This window comes from Juglans regia, chromosome 10 (assembly GCF_001411555.2).
Source record: "Juglans regia cultivar Chandler chromosome 10, Walnut 2.0, whole genome shotgun sequence".
Lineage (NCBI taxonomy): Eukaryota > Viridiplantae > Streptophyta > Magnoliopsida > Fagales > Juglandaceae > Juglans > Juglans regia.
The window spans coordinates 3,482,333-3,499,209 of record NC_049910.1 but is presented as its reverse complement, the minus strand read 5'-3'; the positions used below and the strand labels follow the sequence as shown (position 1 = coordinate 3,499,209).

General features: G+C 36.6%; 3 protein-coding genes across 3 annotated transcripts; all 3 read right to left on the bottom strand.

The window, feature by feature from the left end:
• Positions 1-1,436: 1,436 nt before the first annotated feature.
• Positions 1,437-4,720, bottom strand: LOC109017042 (PR5-like receptor kinase). Its single transcript, XM_018959882.2, has 3 exons — positions 4,584-4,720; positions 2,885-2,926; positions 1,437-2,743 (listed from the first exon to the last, which is right to left on the bottom strand). Exons 1-3 carry the CDS (start codon positions 4,699-4,701, stop codon positions 1,620-1,622), a joined length of 1,284 nt encoding a protein of 427 aa, XP_018815427.2. The 5' UTR covers positions 4,702-4,720; the 3' UTR covers positions 1,437-1,619.
• Positions 4,721-7,795: 3,075 nt separating this feature from the next.
• On the bottom strand, positions 7,796-8,503 carry LOC109018111 (LEAF RUST 10 DISEASE-RESISTANCE LOCUS RECEPTOR-LIKE PROTEIN KINASE-like 2.1). Its single transcript, XM_019000299.1, has one exon. The coding sequence runs from the start codon at positions 8,501-8,503 to the stop codon at positions 7,796-7,798; it is 708 nt and encodes a 235-aa protein (XP_018855844.1).
• A 375-nt stretch (positions 8,504-8,878) lies between these two features.
• On the bottom strand, positions 8,879-9,280 carry LOC109018112. The gene has a single exon (XM_019000300.1). It carries the CDS (start codon positions 9,278-9,280, stop codon positions 8,879-8,881), a length of 402 nt encoding a protein of 133 aa, XP_018855845.1.
• Positions 9,281-16,877: the final 7,597 nt, after the last annotated feature.

Sequence of the window (16,877 nt, the reverse complement as noted above, 5' to 3'; positions counted from 1 at the left end):
ATTAATAACGTGGGCCTCCGCCTTTTGACGAAGAAAAAAAAAAAATTATAAAAAAAAAATTTAATTTAAAGGCCCGTTACATAATTTATATCTACGAGTAAACAAAACACAAAAATTCAAAGCATGTATTAAAAGGTAATAATCAGCTTGTTCACGTAGTCATGGACTGGTTTATGGTCAACACTTTCTTTAGTTTCTTCGAAACCACAGAGAGACGTCTTTTTTACGCAGAGAGCAAGTCCAAGTCATCGAGTAGACGTCTTTGTTAACCCGTAGGAAGGGGTATCATTACATTAAGAGTATTTTCATTGAATTAATTAAATTTATTTTTAAAATTTAGTTAATATTATATATATTTTTTTATATTTATATATTCTATTTAAACTCATTCTCTAAATTTAATTAGTCATTTACTTTTTATATAATAATAAAATATTATTAAATTAATAATATTTAATATTAACAACAAAAGCTAACTTCAATTGGGTGCTCGAGAATTGATTCAAGCACAACCAGGTCGTCCGTTGTCTTCATCACACACGTCGCTGTCTTTTTTTATCTGTCCACGTTAGCATTTTCTATACGACAGAATTTGGATTAATGATCGATCGTTTTAGTACAGCCCACTTTTGAGCTACTAGCCAAATTTTGAATAACAACTGTCATTTGTGAAATACCAGTACTCTTACCGTATACAAAAAGTCGTCAAATCATAAATTCACCAAATATTTTGGAGAGTGAGAGAAATCTTACATGAATGATTAGGCAGAAAACTCAAATACAGAGAATGCAGCTATGCATGGGCCGACCAGCAAGAAATGAGCAAAAACGCTTTCCTCACTCTGTAAAAATTAAATAATATATTATTATAATATAATAATAATTATTATTATTTTAAAATTTATAAAAATTAAATTATTTATTATATTTTATATAAAAATTTGAAAAAATTATAATAATAGAATGAAATGAAATAAGATAGATTTGTGTATCCAAATTAAAAGTTCCTGTCAAGGTGATCGACTTTGGCCTTATCTTTTTTCTTTTCTTTTGTTTTTTGGTTAAATTAAGGACCGAGTGTGAAATCAAATCATAAGAGACATCCGGCTCGAGGCCCGCAAATTTAAGTGATAGGTCATCATGCATGGCAACCCTCTTAACTAAAATTCTTCACCACCATGATGCAGTTGCAAACATGTCCAAAGTTGAATAATTAACGATTACAAAATTGTGGAAGAATCTTGAGGTGACCTACATGCATGTAGGCGAACTCAGGGAAGGTTTAAACAAAAATTGTATAACCCTTGGGTTGAAGAAGGGTATCTTCCAACATCTATATCACCTTACTCTATGGATGGCCGCTCGGAAAGATTAGTCTGAATGCACCACAAACTCAATGTTGTAAATTAAGTGAAAAACAGGAAGTAAACGTAATTTTTTACAATGCTGATCTTACAGCGCCCCTGCCTTATTTGGGATCCATTCTTTTCCAACAAAGAAGATTTCTTGCACAATACCACTCCCCAAATTGAAATGTCAACACAATCACTTGATCATTCAAAAAATCTGAATCCTGTGATGCAGTTCCATCCATTTTAGGTGTTGGAGTTTTATGAATATTACGAAGTAGTACTGGTGGAAGAATCATGTTGAGCCGACCTCGTAGGAGAGTTCAGGAACGGTTTTGGTGGAAATTGAGGTAATTCAGAGTTACATTCTAACATCTCTATCACCTTACCCATTGATGGCCGATCTGAAGGATTGGTCTGAATGCACCACAAACTCACCATTATCATCCTTTTTATCATGTTGTCTTGATCATCACCTGTAATATCCCCAGAAGTATCATAAGTCTCACCCTTTTCAAGTTTGTCATAAATCCAGTTAGGAAAATAATTTTCACTACCATGAGAGAGTACCCCATCATCAAGATTTTTCCTTCCCGCAACCATTTCAAGAACCAACATGCCATAACTGTAGACGTCAGACTTGTGAGAGACTCCACCAAAGTATCGACTAAATACTTCAGGGGCAATATATCCTACAGTTCCTCTCATGCCCGTCATTGACACAATACTGATATCTCTTGTTTTGCATAGTTTAGCAAGACCAAAATCAGAGATTTTTGGGCACAAATTCTCATCCAAAAGTATATTGTGAGGTTTTATGTCAAAATGCAGAATCCTAGTCCTACAACCTCGGTGTAAATATTCTAGTCCTCGAGCAATGCCAACTACAATTTGGAACATGGTCTTGCTGTCCAAGTAACAATTTGTGATTGAAGATCCTTTCTCATGTATGAACTTATCAAGAGATCCATTTTGCACAAATTCATAGATTAGAGCTCTTTTAGTCCTCTCATAGCAAAAACCCAAAAGATTGACTATATTGACATGTGATGTTCTACTAATGCTAGCCACTTCATTTATAAATTCTTCTCCATTACCTTTGGACTCACCCAAGACTTTCACTGCTACAATACGCCCATCAGGTAGCTCCCCTTTGAATACCACACCATATCCTCCTTGTCCTACTTTATGTTTGAATGAGTTGGTCAGTTTCTTCACATCTGAATAAGTATATCGCTTCGGGGCCATTGATCCAAAATTCCTTAGGATTTCCTCTGCAGTGAAATGATCATTCTTTGCATCTTTGTTCCACCAGACCATTGAATTATTTGATAAGTATCCTCTCTTAACACTGCAGATAATCACAAAAGAGAGAACTGCAATCCCTGCCAAACCTGTAGTTGGAAAATCATAACGGGAAAATCATAACGCAAAGAATGGTTTAAGTTAGTATTTCAGCAGGGCATCATTAATTAATCGTGGTATCGGAAAAGAAAGAAATCACTATAACGTTTAAATGATGTTGATCTTCATACCAATGGTCATGATAAGCCACCAACTGAGCCTCGTAGATGATCCTGCAACAAGGACACACAGAAAGTTAAGGCTGCTTTAGAGCATCCAAATGAGTAAATTTCTCTAAATTTTAGCTAAAAATCATCTTCCATCAAATTTTATTTAAATTTTATTCATCCTTTTAAAACATTCTACATCTCAATCCCTATTCTTTATCAATTCTATTAAAATAATATTTCTCTATTCTTTCTTTACTATTTTTTTAACTTAGTTCTTTTTACATTTTCTAAACTATTCAGTTATTTATCTTTAATCTCCTTTGTTTGAGTTTCGAACTATTAATCTCTAATAATTTTGAAAAAAATTAATAATTTATCTCTTAAAAATTGTAATATTTTCAAAATTTATCATTTTTAATGATAATATTTTTTCAAAATCCGTATTTTTTCCAAAATTTAAGATTTTATATATAAAAGAAGATTAATTATTATAAATGATATAGAAAGGCATGAGAGTGGACGTGTGATAGAATATATAGCAATGCAGGAGGAAATCTCATGGGGGATTTTAATTTTTGGGGAGCTACAATCGTTTCTCATAAAGCATTCACATCCGCTTCTTCATATGTAGTCCCTACTCCTTGGTTAAATTATAGGAAAAAAATATAAAAATGGAAGAAAAATGAGCTACGTCTGGTTCTCTATAATAAAAGACTCTTGATTTTATGGTGTATACAGTTGCTCCCCAAACTGTAAACATCCTAACTCATTCTTTATTTTTTTTATTCTAAACTTATATTTTAATAGAATATAAAGAAAGAATATAAAGGAAAGTGAAAGAAAAATAATAATAATAAAAGAATAGAAAAAGATTCTCTGATGTTGTGGGTGGACCGTGGAATGCCTTTAGTAAAAGTAAAGCAGACAGCTAGTACAGAGCACTCCCAATTAAGGGCAAGGCCCAAGAACAGCATGGGCTTGGAACATGAGTTTAGACTGGGACGAAAATTAAAGGAAAATTCTATATTTTTGTATTAATTTTGTACTGATCATACACGAAATGCTACAATTTCCCATATGCTTACAACTTGAGGATATTTAAGGTCAACAAAATTGAGAACATTTGAGATCAGACGCGTGAAATGCAAATAATCCTATATATGGAAACATGAATTTTGATCATTCATACTATATTAATTAATTTATTAAAGTTGTACATTGAAGAGCGCGACTAGTCAATGAATTAAGTTAATTAATATTCCGACGCATTGAATAAATGTGGAAATTAATACACAAATCGAGTTGGAGTAGTTTTGAATTGATCAACCTAGCTAGTGTTTGTCGTGGGACCAAAGCAGGAAATTAAGGACTAATTGCATGGTAATGGGAATGGAAGAAACTTTAGCAATTATTCTCAAATTTTCATTTAAAATGTCGTTAGCTAAAGCCTAATTTTATAAAAATAAATTTTAGTCTAATTTTGACAAGGTCACTGCTAATGTTCATGAATGTTTGGCATATACGATTTAAGACTATATATCCGCGCCCAGCAAACGAGTTCGGATCAGTTTTTCCTAAATGTTTGATCTAATTAATTTCTTAATTAATCCTCTGGTATTGAGAAGTTTTCTTGATTTATTCATTCAAGCAGTACGAGAGAGTAAAAAATGAAAAAGGTAGCTACCGATCAAATAAATTAACCAGCGAAATGGATACTTACCATCTGATATTTCATCACACGTTGATGGAAAAGACCCAGTTATACAGTGGCAAGCGAAAGTATTCGTGCTGCTGTTGAACCCACACCGCCCACCGGACCCATCACATCTATCGCACATGCTGTTATCTGCATTCCACCCCACCGTGAAGCCACCATTAATAGCTTCCTTCAGTGCATCTTCAGTACTTAAAGTGCCTGCAGCTTCAGTTACTACTGGAACTTTTACGTTGTACTGGCACACCCCCAATAACGTGCTTGCAAACAAGGAGTTGCTGGAATAGCAATTGGCAAAGTCGTCAGCGTCTCCGGCACAAGTAAACGAAAAACCATCCGCCGGCTGAGTAGGTGCAGGGCACTGGTAGTAGAGCGTCAGGTTGGTAGTAGCTGGAGAATGAGAAAAGAGGGTACTGCTATCTATGCTTGTATTAGCGTAAGTAGCAGGACAAGTCGTGTTCCAGTAATCCACTCTAGCAACCTTGAGACTCTTCGCCGCGTCATCGATGTTAAGGACTCGGTAATACATGTCCGCGACATTAAGCTGCGGGAGATCGCCGCTGCAGTTCAACTGGAAACCCGGGTAACCACAATATTCAGGCCGATTTGATCCCCAGAAAGGATAACCGATGTCCGAATTAATACCCGCACATGCCAAGGTTTCGCTGCAGGTGAGGTACCACTCATCATCAACAGCGTGCACAGATGGTACTGGAAATTGGACTAAGGTTATTGCTATTATGATGAAGAAGAAAGTAGCCGGATCTGGGAATAGATGGGTATGCATTTTGAGAGAGAGAGAGAGAGAAGATCGAGAGAGAGAAGATCGAGAGAGATTGGAAGCAAGCGTATAGAAAAGGAATTGACGATGTGGGGATGTGTGGCTTTCCAATTCCTATCAGGCATCATAAGGAAACTGGTGGCCTTTGACGAAATGGATTCGTGGAATCGTGGGGGTGTTGGAATTTTCAAAAGAGATGCTTATGTTGAAACGTTCCACTTAAGGTCAAACTTCCACCACATTAATATTATGAGAAGTATTCTGCTTAGGATTTTGACTCTTGAGCATCATTTGTCTAACGGTGGATTTAAATTGTTTTTCCACTAAAAGCTTGAATTTAACAAATGTAGAATAAACATCGGATTTATTTGAAATAGGGAACATCCAACAAAAATGAGTGAAGTCATCAATAAAAATTACATAATAACGACGACCACTCAAGGAAGGAGTGGAAGTGGACCAGACATCAGAATGAATTATTTCAAGAGGAGTAGTTGATTCTCTTGAAGAGTCAAAGAAAGGCAACTGTTTCGACTTGCCTAGTTGACACGACACACAAACTGACTTTTTATTTATTGAATCACTAACTGGAAGAGAAAAATTGGAAATGACATGATGAAGAATTTCTGCAGAAGGATGTCCCAGACGACAATGCCAAGTGGAGGTAGGAGCCTTGACGCCAACAGTCATTGTGAGAGCATGATATGGCGAGGAAAATAGTTGACGAAGGTTGATCGGGTGCAATCCATTGTCACTTGGTCCCTTCAAGAGCGTGTCCCTCGTCAGGAGGTCCTTCACAGAAAAATTAGAACCAGTGAGTTCAAAAAGAACATTATGATCTTGACAGAATTTATTGATAGAGAGAAGATGAGCAGAAGCTTCAGGACAATAAGCAACATTATTTAAAGCAAGAGTAGAAGATAAAGTTTTAATAGAAGCATTGCCAGTGCAAGATATAGTCAAACATGTCCCGTTACCGACACCCATGGAATCATCACCTTCATAAGGTTGAGAAGTTGCAAGATTAGCAAGGTCTGATGTAACATGAAGATTAGCACCACTATCCGCATACCATTGATGCTGATTTAGATAGGTCATATTAGCCTCAGCAACCATAGCAGCTAATTTAGTAGGAGGATACATCCCTGAAATGAGTAATTCATTCGATTAAAACAGTCTAAGGCCTGATGTCTCTCTCGTTTGCAGATTTGACAAGGGGAGTGAGAGCGAGACTCAGAAAAAGCAAGCGCAATTGCAGGTGTAATTGGTAGGTGAGGTAGTGGCTGCCGAAACTGGGAAGAAGCATTACCCGAACCTTTAGATGCCCCTAAGAAGCGAGATTTATTATTGTTGTGGCGAGAACCTGTTTTAGAGCCAGGTTTATGCGAAAAGAGAGCATAGGAACCTGCTTCAGATTAAAGGGATTGGCTATGAAATTTTTGCATAAGGTCATAGTTCAGCAATTCTGCATGAAAATCTGAAAATGGCATAGATTTCTCCTTAGAAAGGAGCATATACGTAGTTACAAAGGAATGAAATGAAGAATTGAGACCATTGAGAATAGATAAAATTAAATCCAAATCATCAATAGGCTTCCCAACAGCAGATAATTCATCAGCAAGAGACTTGACTTCATCCAAGAACTTTTGGCAAGACAAAGAACCTTGCTATAAAGACTGCAACTTCCGCTTGATAAGAGAAATGCGAGAAGTTGAGGGGGCAGCAAATCGTGCGCCAAGGGCTTGCCAAGCAAGCCGAGAAGTCTCAAGGCCATAAATGGTGGAGACCATCATAGGAGACAAAGAAGAAATAACCCAGCCAAGCACCATTTGGTCCTTATACAGCCATGCCATATAAGCAGAATTAAGGATACCTTGTTCCTTTTGTGCATCGCTAGAAAATTGAGGAGGACACAAATCGGAACCATCAACGATTGCCATGAGTCCATAGCTCCGAAACAGAGGAATCAATTGGGCACTCCGGGCAAGGAAGTTAGTTCCATCAAGTTTGATGGAAATAACTTGAGCTGGAAGATGAAAGACAGCGGAAGACAACGAAGAATCTGTAGCAGCAGCCATAGGATCGTTAGAAGCGTTAGCTATAGGATTCTCTCATACCATGAAAGAATTGAAATAACTCTGGAATCACTTACCAGAGACGTGTGTTTCCTCATTCATATATATAACTAAAGTCTATTACAAGAGATAAGCTTTACAAGAATTCAAATATAAGTGTACAAGATAATTGTGGAAGAACGACGTGAAGAGAAACAGAGAAGCATAGTCAACATGCCAAACACCAGACCTCAGAATCTTTCGGCAATCTGAATATTTTGAATATTAGTTGTTACGGTATGAGCTTAAACACCAGACCTCAATATCTTTCGGTAATCTAAATATTTTGAATATTAGTTGTTACGGTTTGAGCTTGATCCTTATCACCGCCCACCGGACCCATCACATCTATTGCACATGTTGTTATTTGCATTCCACCCCACCGTGAACCCACCATCAATAGCTTCCTTCAGTGCATCTTCAGTAGTTATAGTGCCTGCTTCAGTTACTGGAACACTAACGTTATTCTCGCACAACCCCAATAACGTGCTTGCAAACAAGGAGTTGCTCGAATAGCAATTGGTAAAGCCATTAGCGTCTTCGGCGCAATTAAACGAAAAACCTTCCGCCGTTTGAGTTGGAAGAAGAGGTGAAGTAGTAGGGCAATGGTAGTAGAGCTTCAGGTTGGCAGTAGCTGAAGTATGAGAAAAGAGGGTACTGCGATCTATGGTTGTATTATCATAAGTAGAAGGACAAGTCGTGTTCCAGTAATCCACTCTAGCAACCTTGAGACTCCGTGCCGCGCTATTGATTTCAAGAACTCGGTAATACATGTCCGCGACATAAAGCTGCAGGAGATTGCCGCTGCAGTTCAACTCGAAACCCGGGTACCCACAATATTCAGGCCGATTTGATCCCCAGAAAGGATAACCGATGTCCGAAATACCCGCACATGCAAAGGTTTCACTGCAGTTGAGGTATCGCTGATCATCATCAACAACGTGCACAGATGGTACTGGAAATTGGACTAAGGTTATTGCTGATATGATGAAGAAGAAAGTGGCTGGAGCTGGGAATAGATGGGTATGCATTTTGAGAGAGAGAGAGAAGATCGAGAGAGATTGGAAATAAGCTTATATAGAAAAGGAATTGACGAGGTGGGGATGTGTGGCTTTCCAATTCCTATCAGGCATCATAAGGAAACTGGTGGCCTTTGACGAAATGGATTCATGGAATCGTGGGGGTGTTGGAATTTTCAAAAGAGATGCTTATGTTGAAACGTTCCACTTAAGGTCAAACTTCCACCACATTAATATTATGAGAAGTATTCTGCTTAGGATTTTGACTCTTGAGCATCATTTGGCAATGGGGCTCGCTTGAGATTTGCTGCAGATCCTGTTGAGTTGCTCCGAGATAGAAGTGGTCGTAAAGGGCAGAAGCTCATTCCGTATCCACTACCATAGCTACTACTCCGCATAAATTAAATGCCAAAAGGACTTGGAGCTCTGCTTCTGATCATGATCCACTTCAGTACCTACACCCTTGCTTTCCATGGCGCTCTTGCTTTGAAATGTCACACATAGCTCATGCCTCATGGTGGTGGAAAATGGAGGACGAGAACCAAACTGATCCCTTCGCTTAATGGGAGTGACCTTTTTCTTGATTTCAGTGGGAAGAATTTTCCCATAGGAGAAAAGCTCGTCCACAGCAGAAGATTCTTGATCGAAACTCTCACGATGAACACAAAAGTCGAAATCGATGCTCGAACTCAAACCCGAGGAGTTTGATCGAAGATGATGACGGCTTTCAACAAGTACAAGTACATCGGATTGGCAAAAATCATGGGAAAATGAAATTCTAGGACTCATATGATAAGGGACATCGGAATGAATTATTTCCAGGGGAGTAGTCAACTTTCTTGAAGAATCCGAAAATGGCAATTGTTTAGATTTGCCGAGTTGACAAGACACACAAATGACCTATTTATTTATGGAATCACTAACTGGAAGAAAAAAATTAGAAATGACACGATGTAGAGTTGTTGTGGAAGGGTGTCCCAAACGACAATGTCAAGTGGAGGTAGAAGCCTCGACACCAACAGTCATGGTGAGAGCATGAAATTTGGATGAAAAGAGTTGACGAAGGTTGATCGGATACAATTCATTATCACATGGCCCCGTCAGAAGCATGTCCCCCGTCAGGATGTCCTTCACAGAAAAATTAGAACCAATGAGCTCAAGGAGAACATTATTATCTTTGCCAAATTTATTAATAGAAAGGAGATGAGCAGAAGCTTGAGGACAATAAGCAACTTTATTTAAAGTGAGAGTAGATAGAGTTTTAATGGAAGCAGTGCTAGTGTGAAATATGGTCAAACATGTCCCGTTACCTACGCCCATGGAGTCATCACCTTTATAAGGATGAGAGGTTGCAAGATTAGCAATATCTAAGGTAACATGAATATTAGCACTGTTGTCAGCATACCATTGATGTTGATTGAGATAAGTGGTATTAGCCTCAACAACCATAGCAGCTAAATCAATTGGAGGATGACGTCCTTGAAATGAGTAGTTCATGCGAATAAAACAGTCCAGTGCTTGATGTCCTTCTCGTTTGCAAATCTGACATGGGGACCAAGACCGAGAGGTAGAAGAAGCAGCAGCTGGTGATGAGGATGGCAAGTAAGGTAATGGTTGTCGAAATTGGGAAGAAGTAGGACCAGAGCCTTTCGACGTCCCTGAGAAACGAGACTTGTTGTTGCGAGAACCTAATGTTGAACCACGTTTATGTGAGTAGAGAGCATAGGGCCCCTCCTTTGGTTGAATAGTTTGCTATAAAGGGATGCACAAAAGTAATTTCATAAATTGATGTAATTTCATGTGATTTGTCAGATCTGATTTACAATAAAAATAAATTTACAATCTAATAAACCACATCAATTTCTAGCATTATTTTTTGTGTAATCACTTTGTGCTTAGAGTATTTCTCGAAATTTTTGCATTTTACAAGTTACCATAAAAGAAATCAAGGTAGTATATATTTAGAATCATTCTCTTTGAAGGTCTTTACATTACACAACATCCACGAGGTATAATTTGATCGAATTTTGCTACTCATCATCCTACACACCAAACTATATTTTATTTTATTTTATTTTATTCTTCTTAAACTATTGCACACTTTTTTTTAAAGAAAATGAAGTCTATTATTAAAAAATTATTTTTTCATGTGAATCACTTTTTTTTTTAAAAACAATGTGCACTTGCGCACTCTATAACTGTAAATATCATTTGTCTTTTATAAATTCATATTTGCAAGTACACATCACTCTTTTTTAATTACTCACAATTTAGATTAATTTTTTTTTTAATTTTAAGAGTTTTTTTTTTAATTTTATTTCGCTTAAAGACATTATCATTATCATAAGTTTTTTTAAACTTAATGAAAACAAGTTGGGATGCACATTATTATAAAATGAATGGTAATTCAGAGGCAAAGAAAATGTGTTATTATTTGCGTTTCACGACTTTGTAGCTCAGTCGATCGGCTAAAAAACCACACAAATTCAAATCCTATATTAAAGGTAATAATCAGCTCGTTCAAATGGTGATGGACTGGTTTATGGTCAACATAGTCTGATTTGATTACGCATTTCAGATGAGATGTTTTGTTTTAAGTTGAATAAAATATTGTTATAATATAATTTTATTTTTATATTTGAAAATGTTAAATTATTTATTATATTTTGTGTGAGAGTTTAAAAAAATTATAATGATGAAATGATATATTTTGTGTATCAAAACTGAGCCTAATGATATTTATTATTAACCTAATGCAAAAGGTAGAATTTGGAATATAGCAAATAGCTGTTAACTGTATTCCACACACAATTTTTTAGCTCTGATGTTAAGAATATAGACATGTCAGCCAAACAAAATTTCTAAAGTCGCTATAGTGGCGTTATAAGTTCTCGATTTTGGTGGTGTTAAAGAGATATCATCTCATTCTATCTCATTTCATTTAGTTTTGAGATAAATTTTTTAAAGGGACTTGCAAGCAGAGTAAACCATGAGATGAATGAGAGGTTAATTCAAATTTTCACTGCAGAAGAAGTCAATTTAGTTGTAAGACAAAGAAACCCTACTAAAACCCAGGCCTGATGGTATGACCCCTATTTTTTTCCAAAAATACTAGGTTGTGGTGGGTAAGGAAGTGACAAATGTTGTGTTAAAGGCTTTCAACAATGGTATGTTTCCACAAGAGGTTAATCACACCTTCATCACTTTGATTCCTAAAAAGAAAGGCATGAGGTCATTTCTAATTTCAGACCAATAAGTCTAGGGGTGCTACCCACCCCCTACAGGGCGGGACCACCCCTTCCCCACACCCCTCCCCGCATGGGGCGGGGATGGGATTTTCACCCCCGTCCCCCGCCCCCGGGATGAAGGGGTGGGGTGTAAGGATGATACCCAATCCCCCCCGCCTCAGTCTACTTAAAAAATATACTTCATTTCACTAAGTTTAAAAATAATTCCTAAGTCCAAAAGTTATTAAAAATACATTTTTAGACCTAAATTGTAAATTAAAATTTGTAAATATGACTATAATTTAAAAACTAAATAATTTTTAAATTTGCTAGTGCATATTTTGTATAAGTTGTAGTGTATTAGTTTTTAAATTATGTAGTTTTTAAATTTGTTAGTGCATACTTTGTAAACAAGTCTAACAAATTTTAATATATATTTATATATACAAATGTAAGTGGGGGTGGGGCGGGGGGCTGGCAGCTAGGGGCTCTAGATGCAGGACGGGATGGATGGGGGCAGGGTAGCAAGGTGCGAAGCACCACTGCCCACCCCTAAATAAGTCTATGTAATGTCATATACAAGTTGATCTCAAAGGTTCTTGCAAACAGACTTAAAAGGTATATTATCAAGTGTGATATCACATACACAAAGTGCATTTGTACTAAGGAGGCTCATTACAGATAATGTCATTGTTGTCTATGAAATAATTCATTATCTAAGGCAAAAGAGAACTGCAAAGTAGGTTTTATGTCTTTGAAACTCAATATGAGTAAGGCCTATAACAGAGTTGAGTGGAGTTTCTTAAAAAAAGTGATGAAGAAGATGGGTTTTGATGAGTTTGGTGAAATTGGTGATGTTGTGTGTAACTACAGTTTCTTTTTCTATCTTAGTGAATGGGGAGAACCTAAAGGTCCCATTTATCCAACTCGAGGTCTAAGACAAGGGGACCCCATATCTCCTTATCTTTTTCTATTGTGCACTGAAGGATTGATTTCCTTACTACATCAAGCTGAGTTGAATAAGCAAATCTAGGGACTAAAAATATGCAAGAGGGCACCAAGGATAAATCACATTTTGTTTGCAGATGACAATGTTCTTTTTTGTAGGGCAAATATGCAGACCAACTTAAACATTCAACATCTTTTGAATATCTATGAGCAGCCCTCAGGAAAGTTGAATAAAGAAAAAAACCTCTATGGTTTTCAACAAAGATGTCTCTCACAGTCAACAAGAAGAGATCATGGAGTTTTGGGGTGTGCATAACTACCAACAATATGAGAAATACTTAGGACTTCCTCTCATGCTTGGTAGAGGAAAGAAGAAGGCTTTCTCATATTTGAAGCACAAGGTTTGCACAAAACTCCAGGGATGGAAGGAAAAACTCCAGGGATGGAAGGACAAACTATTATCTCAATGGGGTAAGGAAGTTCTGATTAAATCAATGGCTTTATCCATTCCAACATACACAATGAGCTGCTTCAAACTCCCTACCACCCTATGTGTTGAATTCAAAAATATGATGGTAAAACTCTCGTGGGGCCAAAAGAAGAAAGAGAATAAAATCATATGGATGAGTTGAAAGAAGTGTGAGTCAAAAAGAAGTGGAGGCATGAGGTTTAAGGACTTACAAACTTTCAATTTGGCACTATTAGCTAAGCAGGGTTGGAAAATCTTAACAGAAGAGTCTACATTGATGCACAATGTCTTCAATTCTAAGTATTTTCCAAATACTAGCTTTAGGGAGCCAAGATTAGGTGCAGCTCCCTCTTATGAGTGGAAAGGCATACGGGAGGCAAAAATAAGTTTGTTGCAAGGCTACAGATGGAGAGTGGGGAAACGAAAATTCTATTAACATTTGGACCGATTTCTGGTTGCCAGATCACAAGCTCATTCTAATTTCTACTAATGTTCCAGTAGATCAAGCAAATGCAACCGTGGAAAGTCTCATTGATACTAACACTAAGTGGTGGGATGTGGAAAAGATTAGAAGAGTTATACATCCTCGAGAAGCAGCAGAAGTCCTGGAGATTTTACTAAGTTCTAAAAGCAGACCAAATTGTCTCATTAGGGAGCGTGAAAAAAATGGAGTTTGTAGTGTTAAAAGTGCATATCGTTTTTTTTCATACACTTAGACAATCAATATATGATGGTGAGTGTTCAGATGCTGAGAATCAAAGAAAGTTGTGGCAAAAGATATGGAAGATGAAGGTCCCCAACAGAGTTAAAGTTTGTGCATGGAGAGCCTGCAGAAATGGGATTCCTACCAAAGTTTTGAATACCATAAAGAACATCGTACCGGTCAAGGTACTGGAAAAAAATATTTCGATACCAGTACCATTTCGTGTACCATTTCGGGATAGTCGATATATGAATAATTATATTCTAAAATAATAGTCTATATATGAATAAATTATATATAAATACATATATATAAATACATATATATAAATTATAAATTATAAATAGGATAGTCTGAAGTAGGGATCAAAAAATGAGCTTGCAGTTTGGGAAAAAAAAAGGAGAAGAAGAAGAAAAAAAAAAAATTAAAGGCCGAAATATCGGTCGGTACGACCTGTATTTGGGCCGGTATGAAATATATGTAATACCTATACCAGACCAGTGGCTGGTACGGTATTTAAAACAATGATTCCTACTCTAAAGAATTTAAAACATCGAAAAGTAATTGTGGAGGCCTTTTGTAAGTGGTGTAATGAAGAAGAAGAAGAAGATGTGGATCATGCTCTACTCTACTGTCCATCCATAAGAGCTTATTGGTCTAATCAATTCAATAATTTAATAGGGCTGGTAGAGAAAGCTGATTTAATACAGCTTGCACAGAAGGTGATGCTTAGAGGAAACAATGGAGAATTGGAAAAGTTTTTTTCTGATAGCAAGCGGTATGTGGTATCGAAGGAAGCAGAAAGTGTATGAAGATAAGATATTGAATTCTATACAGGTGGCAAAAAAGGCTGTCACTTTATCAGGCACATAAGGAAGTTCAAGAGCAGCAGAAGCAAGGAAAAATGACAAGCTGCAGCTGGTTACCTCCTCCTCTTGGGGTGCTAAAACTGAATGTGGATGGGGCAGTCTTTATGATCAGAATCGAGCAAGAGTGGGGATGGTACTAAGAGATGAAAGGGGAGGAGTTATTTTCTCTGCCAATAAGAAAGAACATGAGATTAATGACCCTTTAGAGATTGAAATGCCTGCTATTTTGAGAGGATTACAACTGAGTATACCCCTAGGCATACTTGAACTCCATATTGAAAGTGACTCTTTAATTATGGTGACTGAGGTGCTGAAAGAGGGAGAATCAAGGTCTTTACTAGGCAATATGGTTTATGAGGTAAAGAAGCTTATGAAACTGATAGCTAGATGTACCATACAACAGATTGGACATCTCGGCAAAGAAGCAGCTCATAGAATGGCAAAACATGCATGGAATGTTGATGACTTGATAATTTGGTGGGATTCATATCCTGATTGTATTACACAGATTATTTAGTCTGATTCTATGATGTAAGTTTGGATTGTTTTTAATAAAACATTCTTCTATTAAAAAAAAAAAACTACTTTGTCCACAATTTCTTACCATTATACTTGATTGCTCGGGTTTTTTTTTTTTTTACTTAATGATTAAAAAAATGATTTTAAGTATATTGGTGTATTTTTTTAATTTTTTAAATATATTAAAAAATTTTAAAAAAGTTGCAAAATCAACTAGTGGTCGAAGTGAGCGGGCTACTCTGGGCGGTAAAGTAGCCCAACTCAAAAAAAAAAACTATGCTCCAGTACGCAACAATATGGCATATTGCAAATTAGTTATATGTTAGGCTGAAATTATATTTTTCATAAAAATTTATGAACCAAAATTTTAACTCCCCTTTGATCCATGTGCGTTTTTTTTTTTTTTCCTCCTTTTTCTGTTGGGTTGCTGTAGATTCATATATTTCCGTTCTGCAACACTTCGACCAACTAGTGAAGATGAAGTTGGGTCGACCGGACTCCGAAGAGAGGGTAATGAGATGGCCAATTCCAGTTGGTGACTAATGTATCTAACAAACAAATCCATGCATGAGTGCTGAGTTTCCCAGCAAGACAAACAAAGAAAAACTTGGAAACTCTTTTCTGACACGTAATTGGCCCTCTGACTTTCTCCAAACGTTTTCATGGATAGTCGAAGACCAATTGCAAAAGGACCAATACCTTATCGACAGTTTCTATTTCTTTTCCTCTTTTTTTTTTTTTTTGGTTGTTTTTGTCCCCACTTTCATGGTTCCCAAACATCATCGCTCACTACTCCAAAACCAAAGTAGAATTCTGGGGTTTTCTGGGTGAATTTGGTACGATGATCACTTCGGTAGCTTATAGTTGAAGCATAGAGATATATATAGAGGAGTAGATAATCTCGAATTGCGTGCTCAATAATCGATGCAAGCACAACCAGGGCTTCAGTTTTCTGGATCACTCGTGTCGCTGTCTTTTTTCATCAGTCCACGTTAGCATTTTCTATACGATAGAGTTTGAAAGGAAGGATCATTTTAGTATATGAAACTACCCCTTATGATTTTTGTGAAACTAATACAATCTTAAAGATCAGTTTGAAAAAATGTCTAACCTCGAGAACCTGTACTGTAATTTTCTTTAAAATTACTTTGCAAAATCTCTCCTTTTCGAAAACTCATAAATAAAGATAGGATATCCCAAAGAATCGGATCAGATTTAAGAGCCTTTACAAAGATAGATTATACGTACAATACTATATATTATATGATCATCTGTACACTTCCACTTGAAAAAGAATTGTTAGTGGTGAGGATCGAAGGAATTTCTTAGCCTTGATATATGCCCCTCTTGCTAAGTCAAACAAAAAGGTCCGAGTTGCCCATTTAAATTCAAATGATCTATTTGGGTATGTTCTTTGCGGGCAGTAGAACATTCCTCTCTCTCTCTCTCTCGCGATAAGGAATAATTTTATATTGATTGTGGACAAAGTCTTGGACATATTTATAAAGAATGAGCAATCATCTTTTATTAGAATCGGTTTTATGAGATGAGTTAGTTCCATAAATTTATTCATGACATCAAGTCTGTCCCAAGACGAATAGAAGCCCACACTACTTATTACGTGACAAGAACTAGAAAAAAATACTGGTCT

Coding starts and splice junctions, on each gene's coding strand:
- LOC109018111 (XM_019000299.1), bottom strand. CDS start 8,503: ATGCATACCCATCTATTCCCAGCTCCAGCCACTTTCTTCTTCATCATA.
- LOC109017042 (XM_018959882.2), bottom strand. CDS start 4,701: ATGTGCGATAGATGTGATGGGTCCGGTGGGCGGTGTGGGTTCAACAGC. Junction 2,927..4,583: donor GTGTGATGAAATATCAGATG/GTAAGTATCCAT, acceptor TCCTTGTTGCAG/GATCATCTACGAGGCTCAGT. Junction 2,744..2,884: donor GTGGCTTATCATGACCATTG/GTATGAAGATCA, acceptor TTCCAACTACAG/GTTTGGCAGGGATTGCAGTT.
- LOC109018112 (XM_019000300.1), bottom strand. CDS start 9,280: ATGAGTCCTAGAATTTCATTTTCCCATGATTTTTGCCAATCCGATGTA.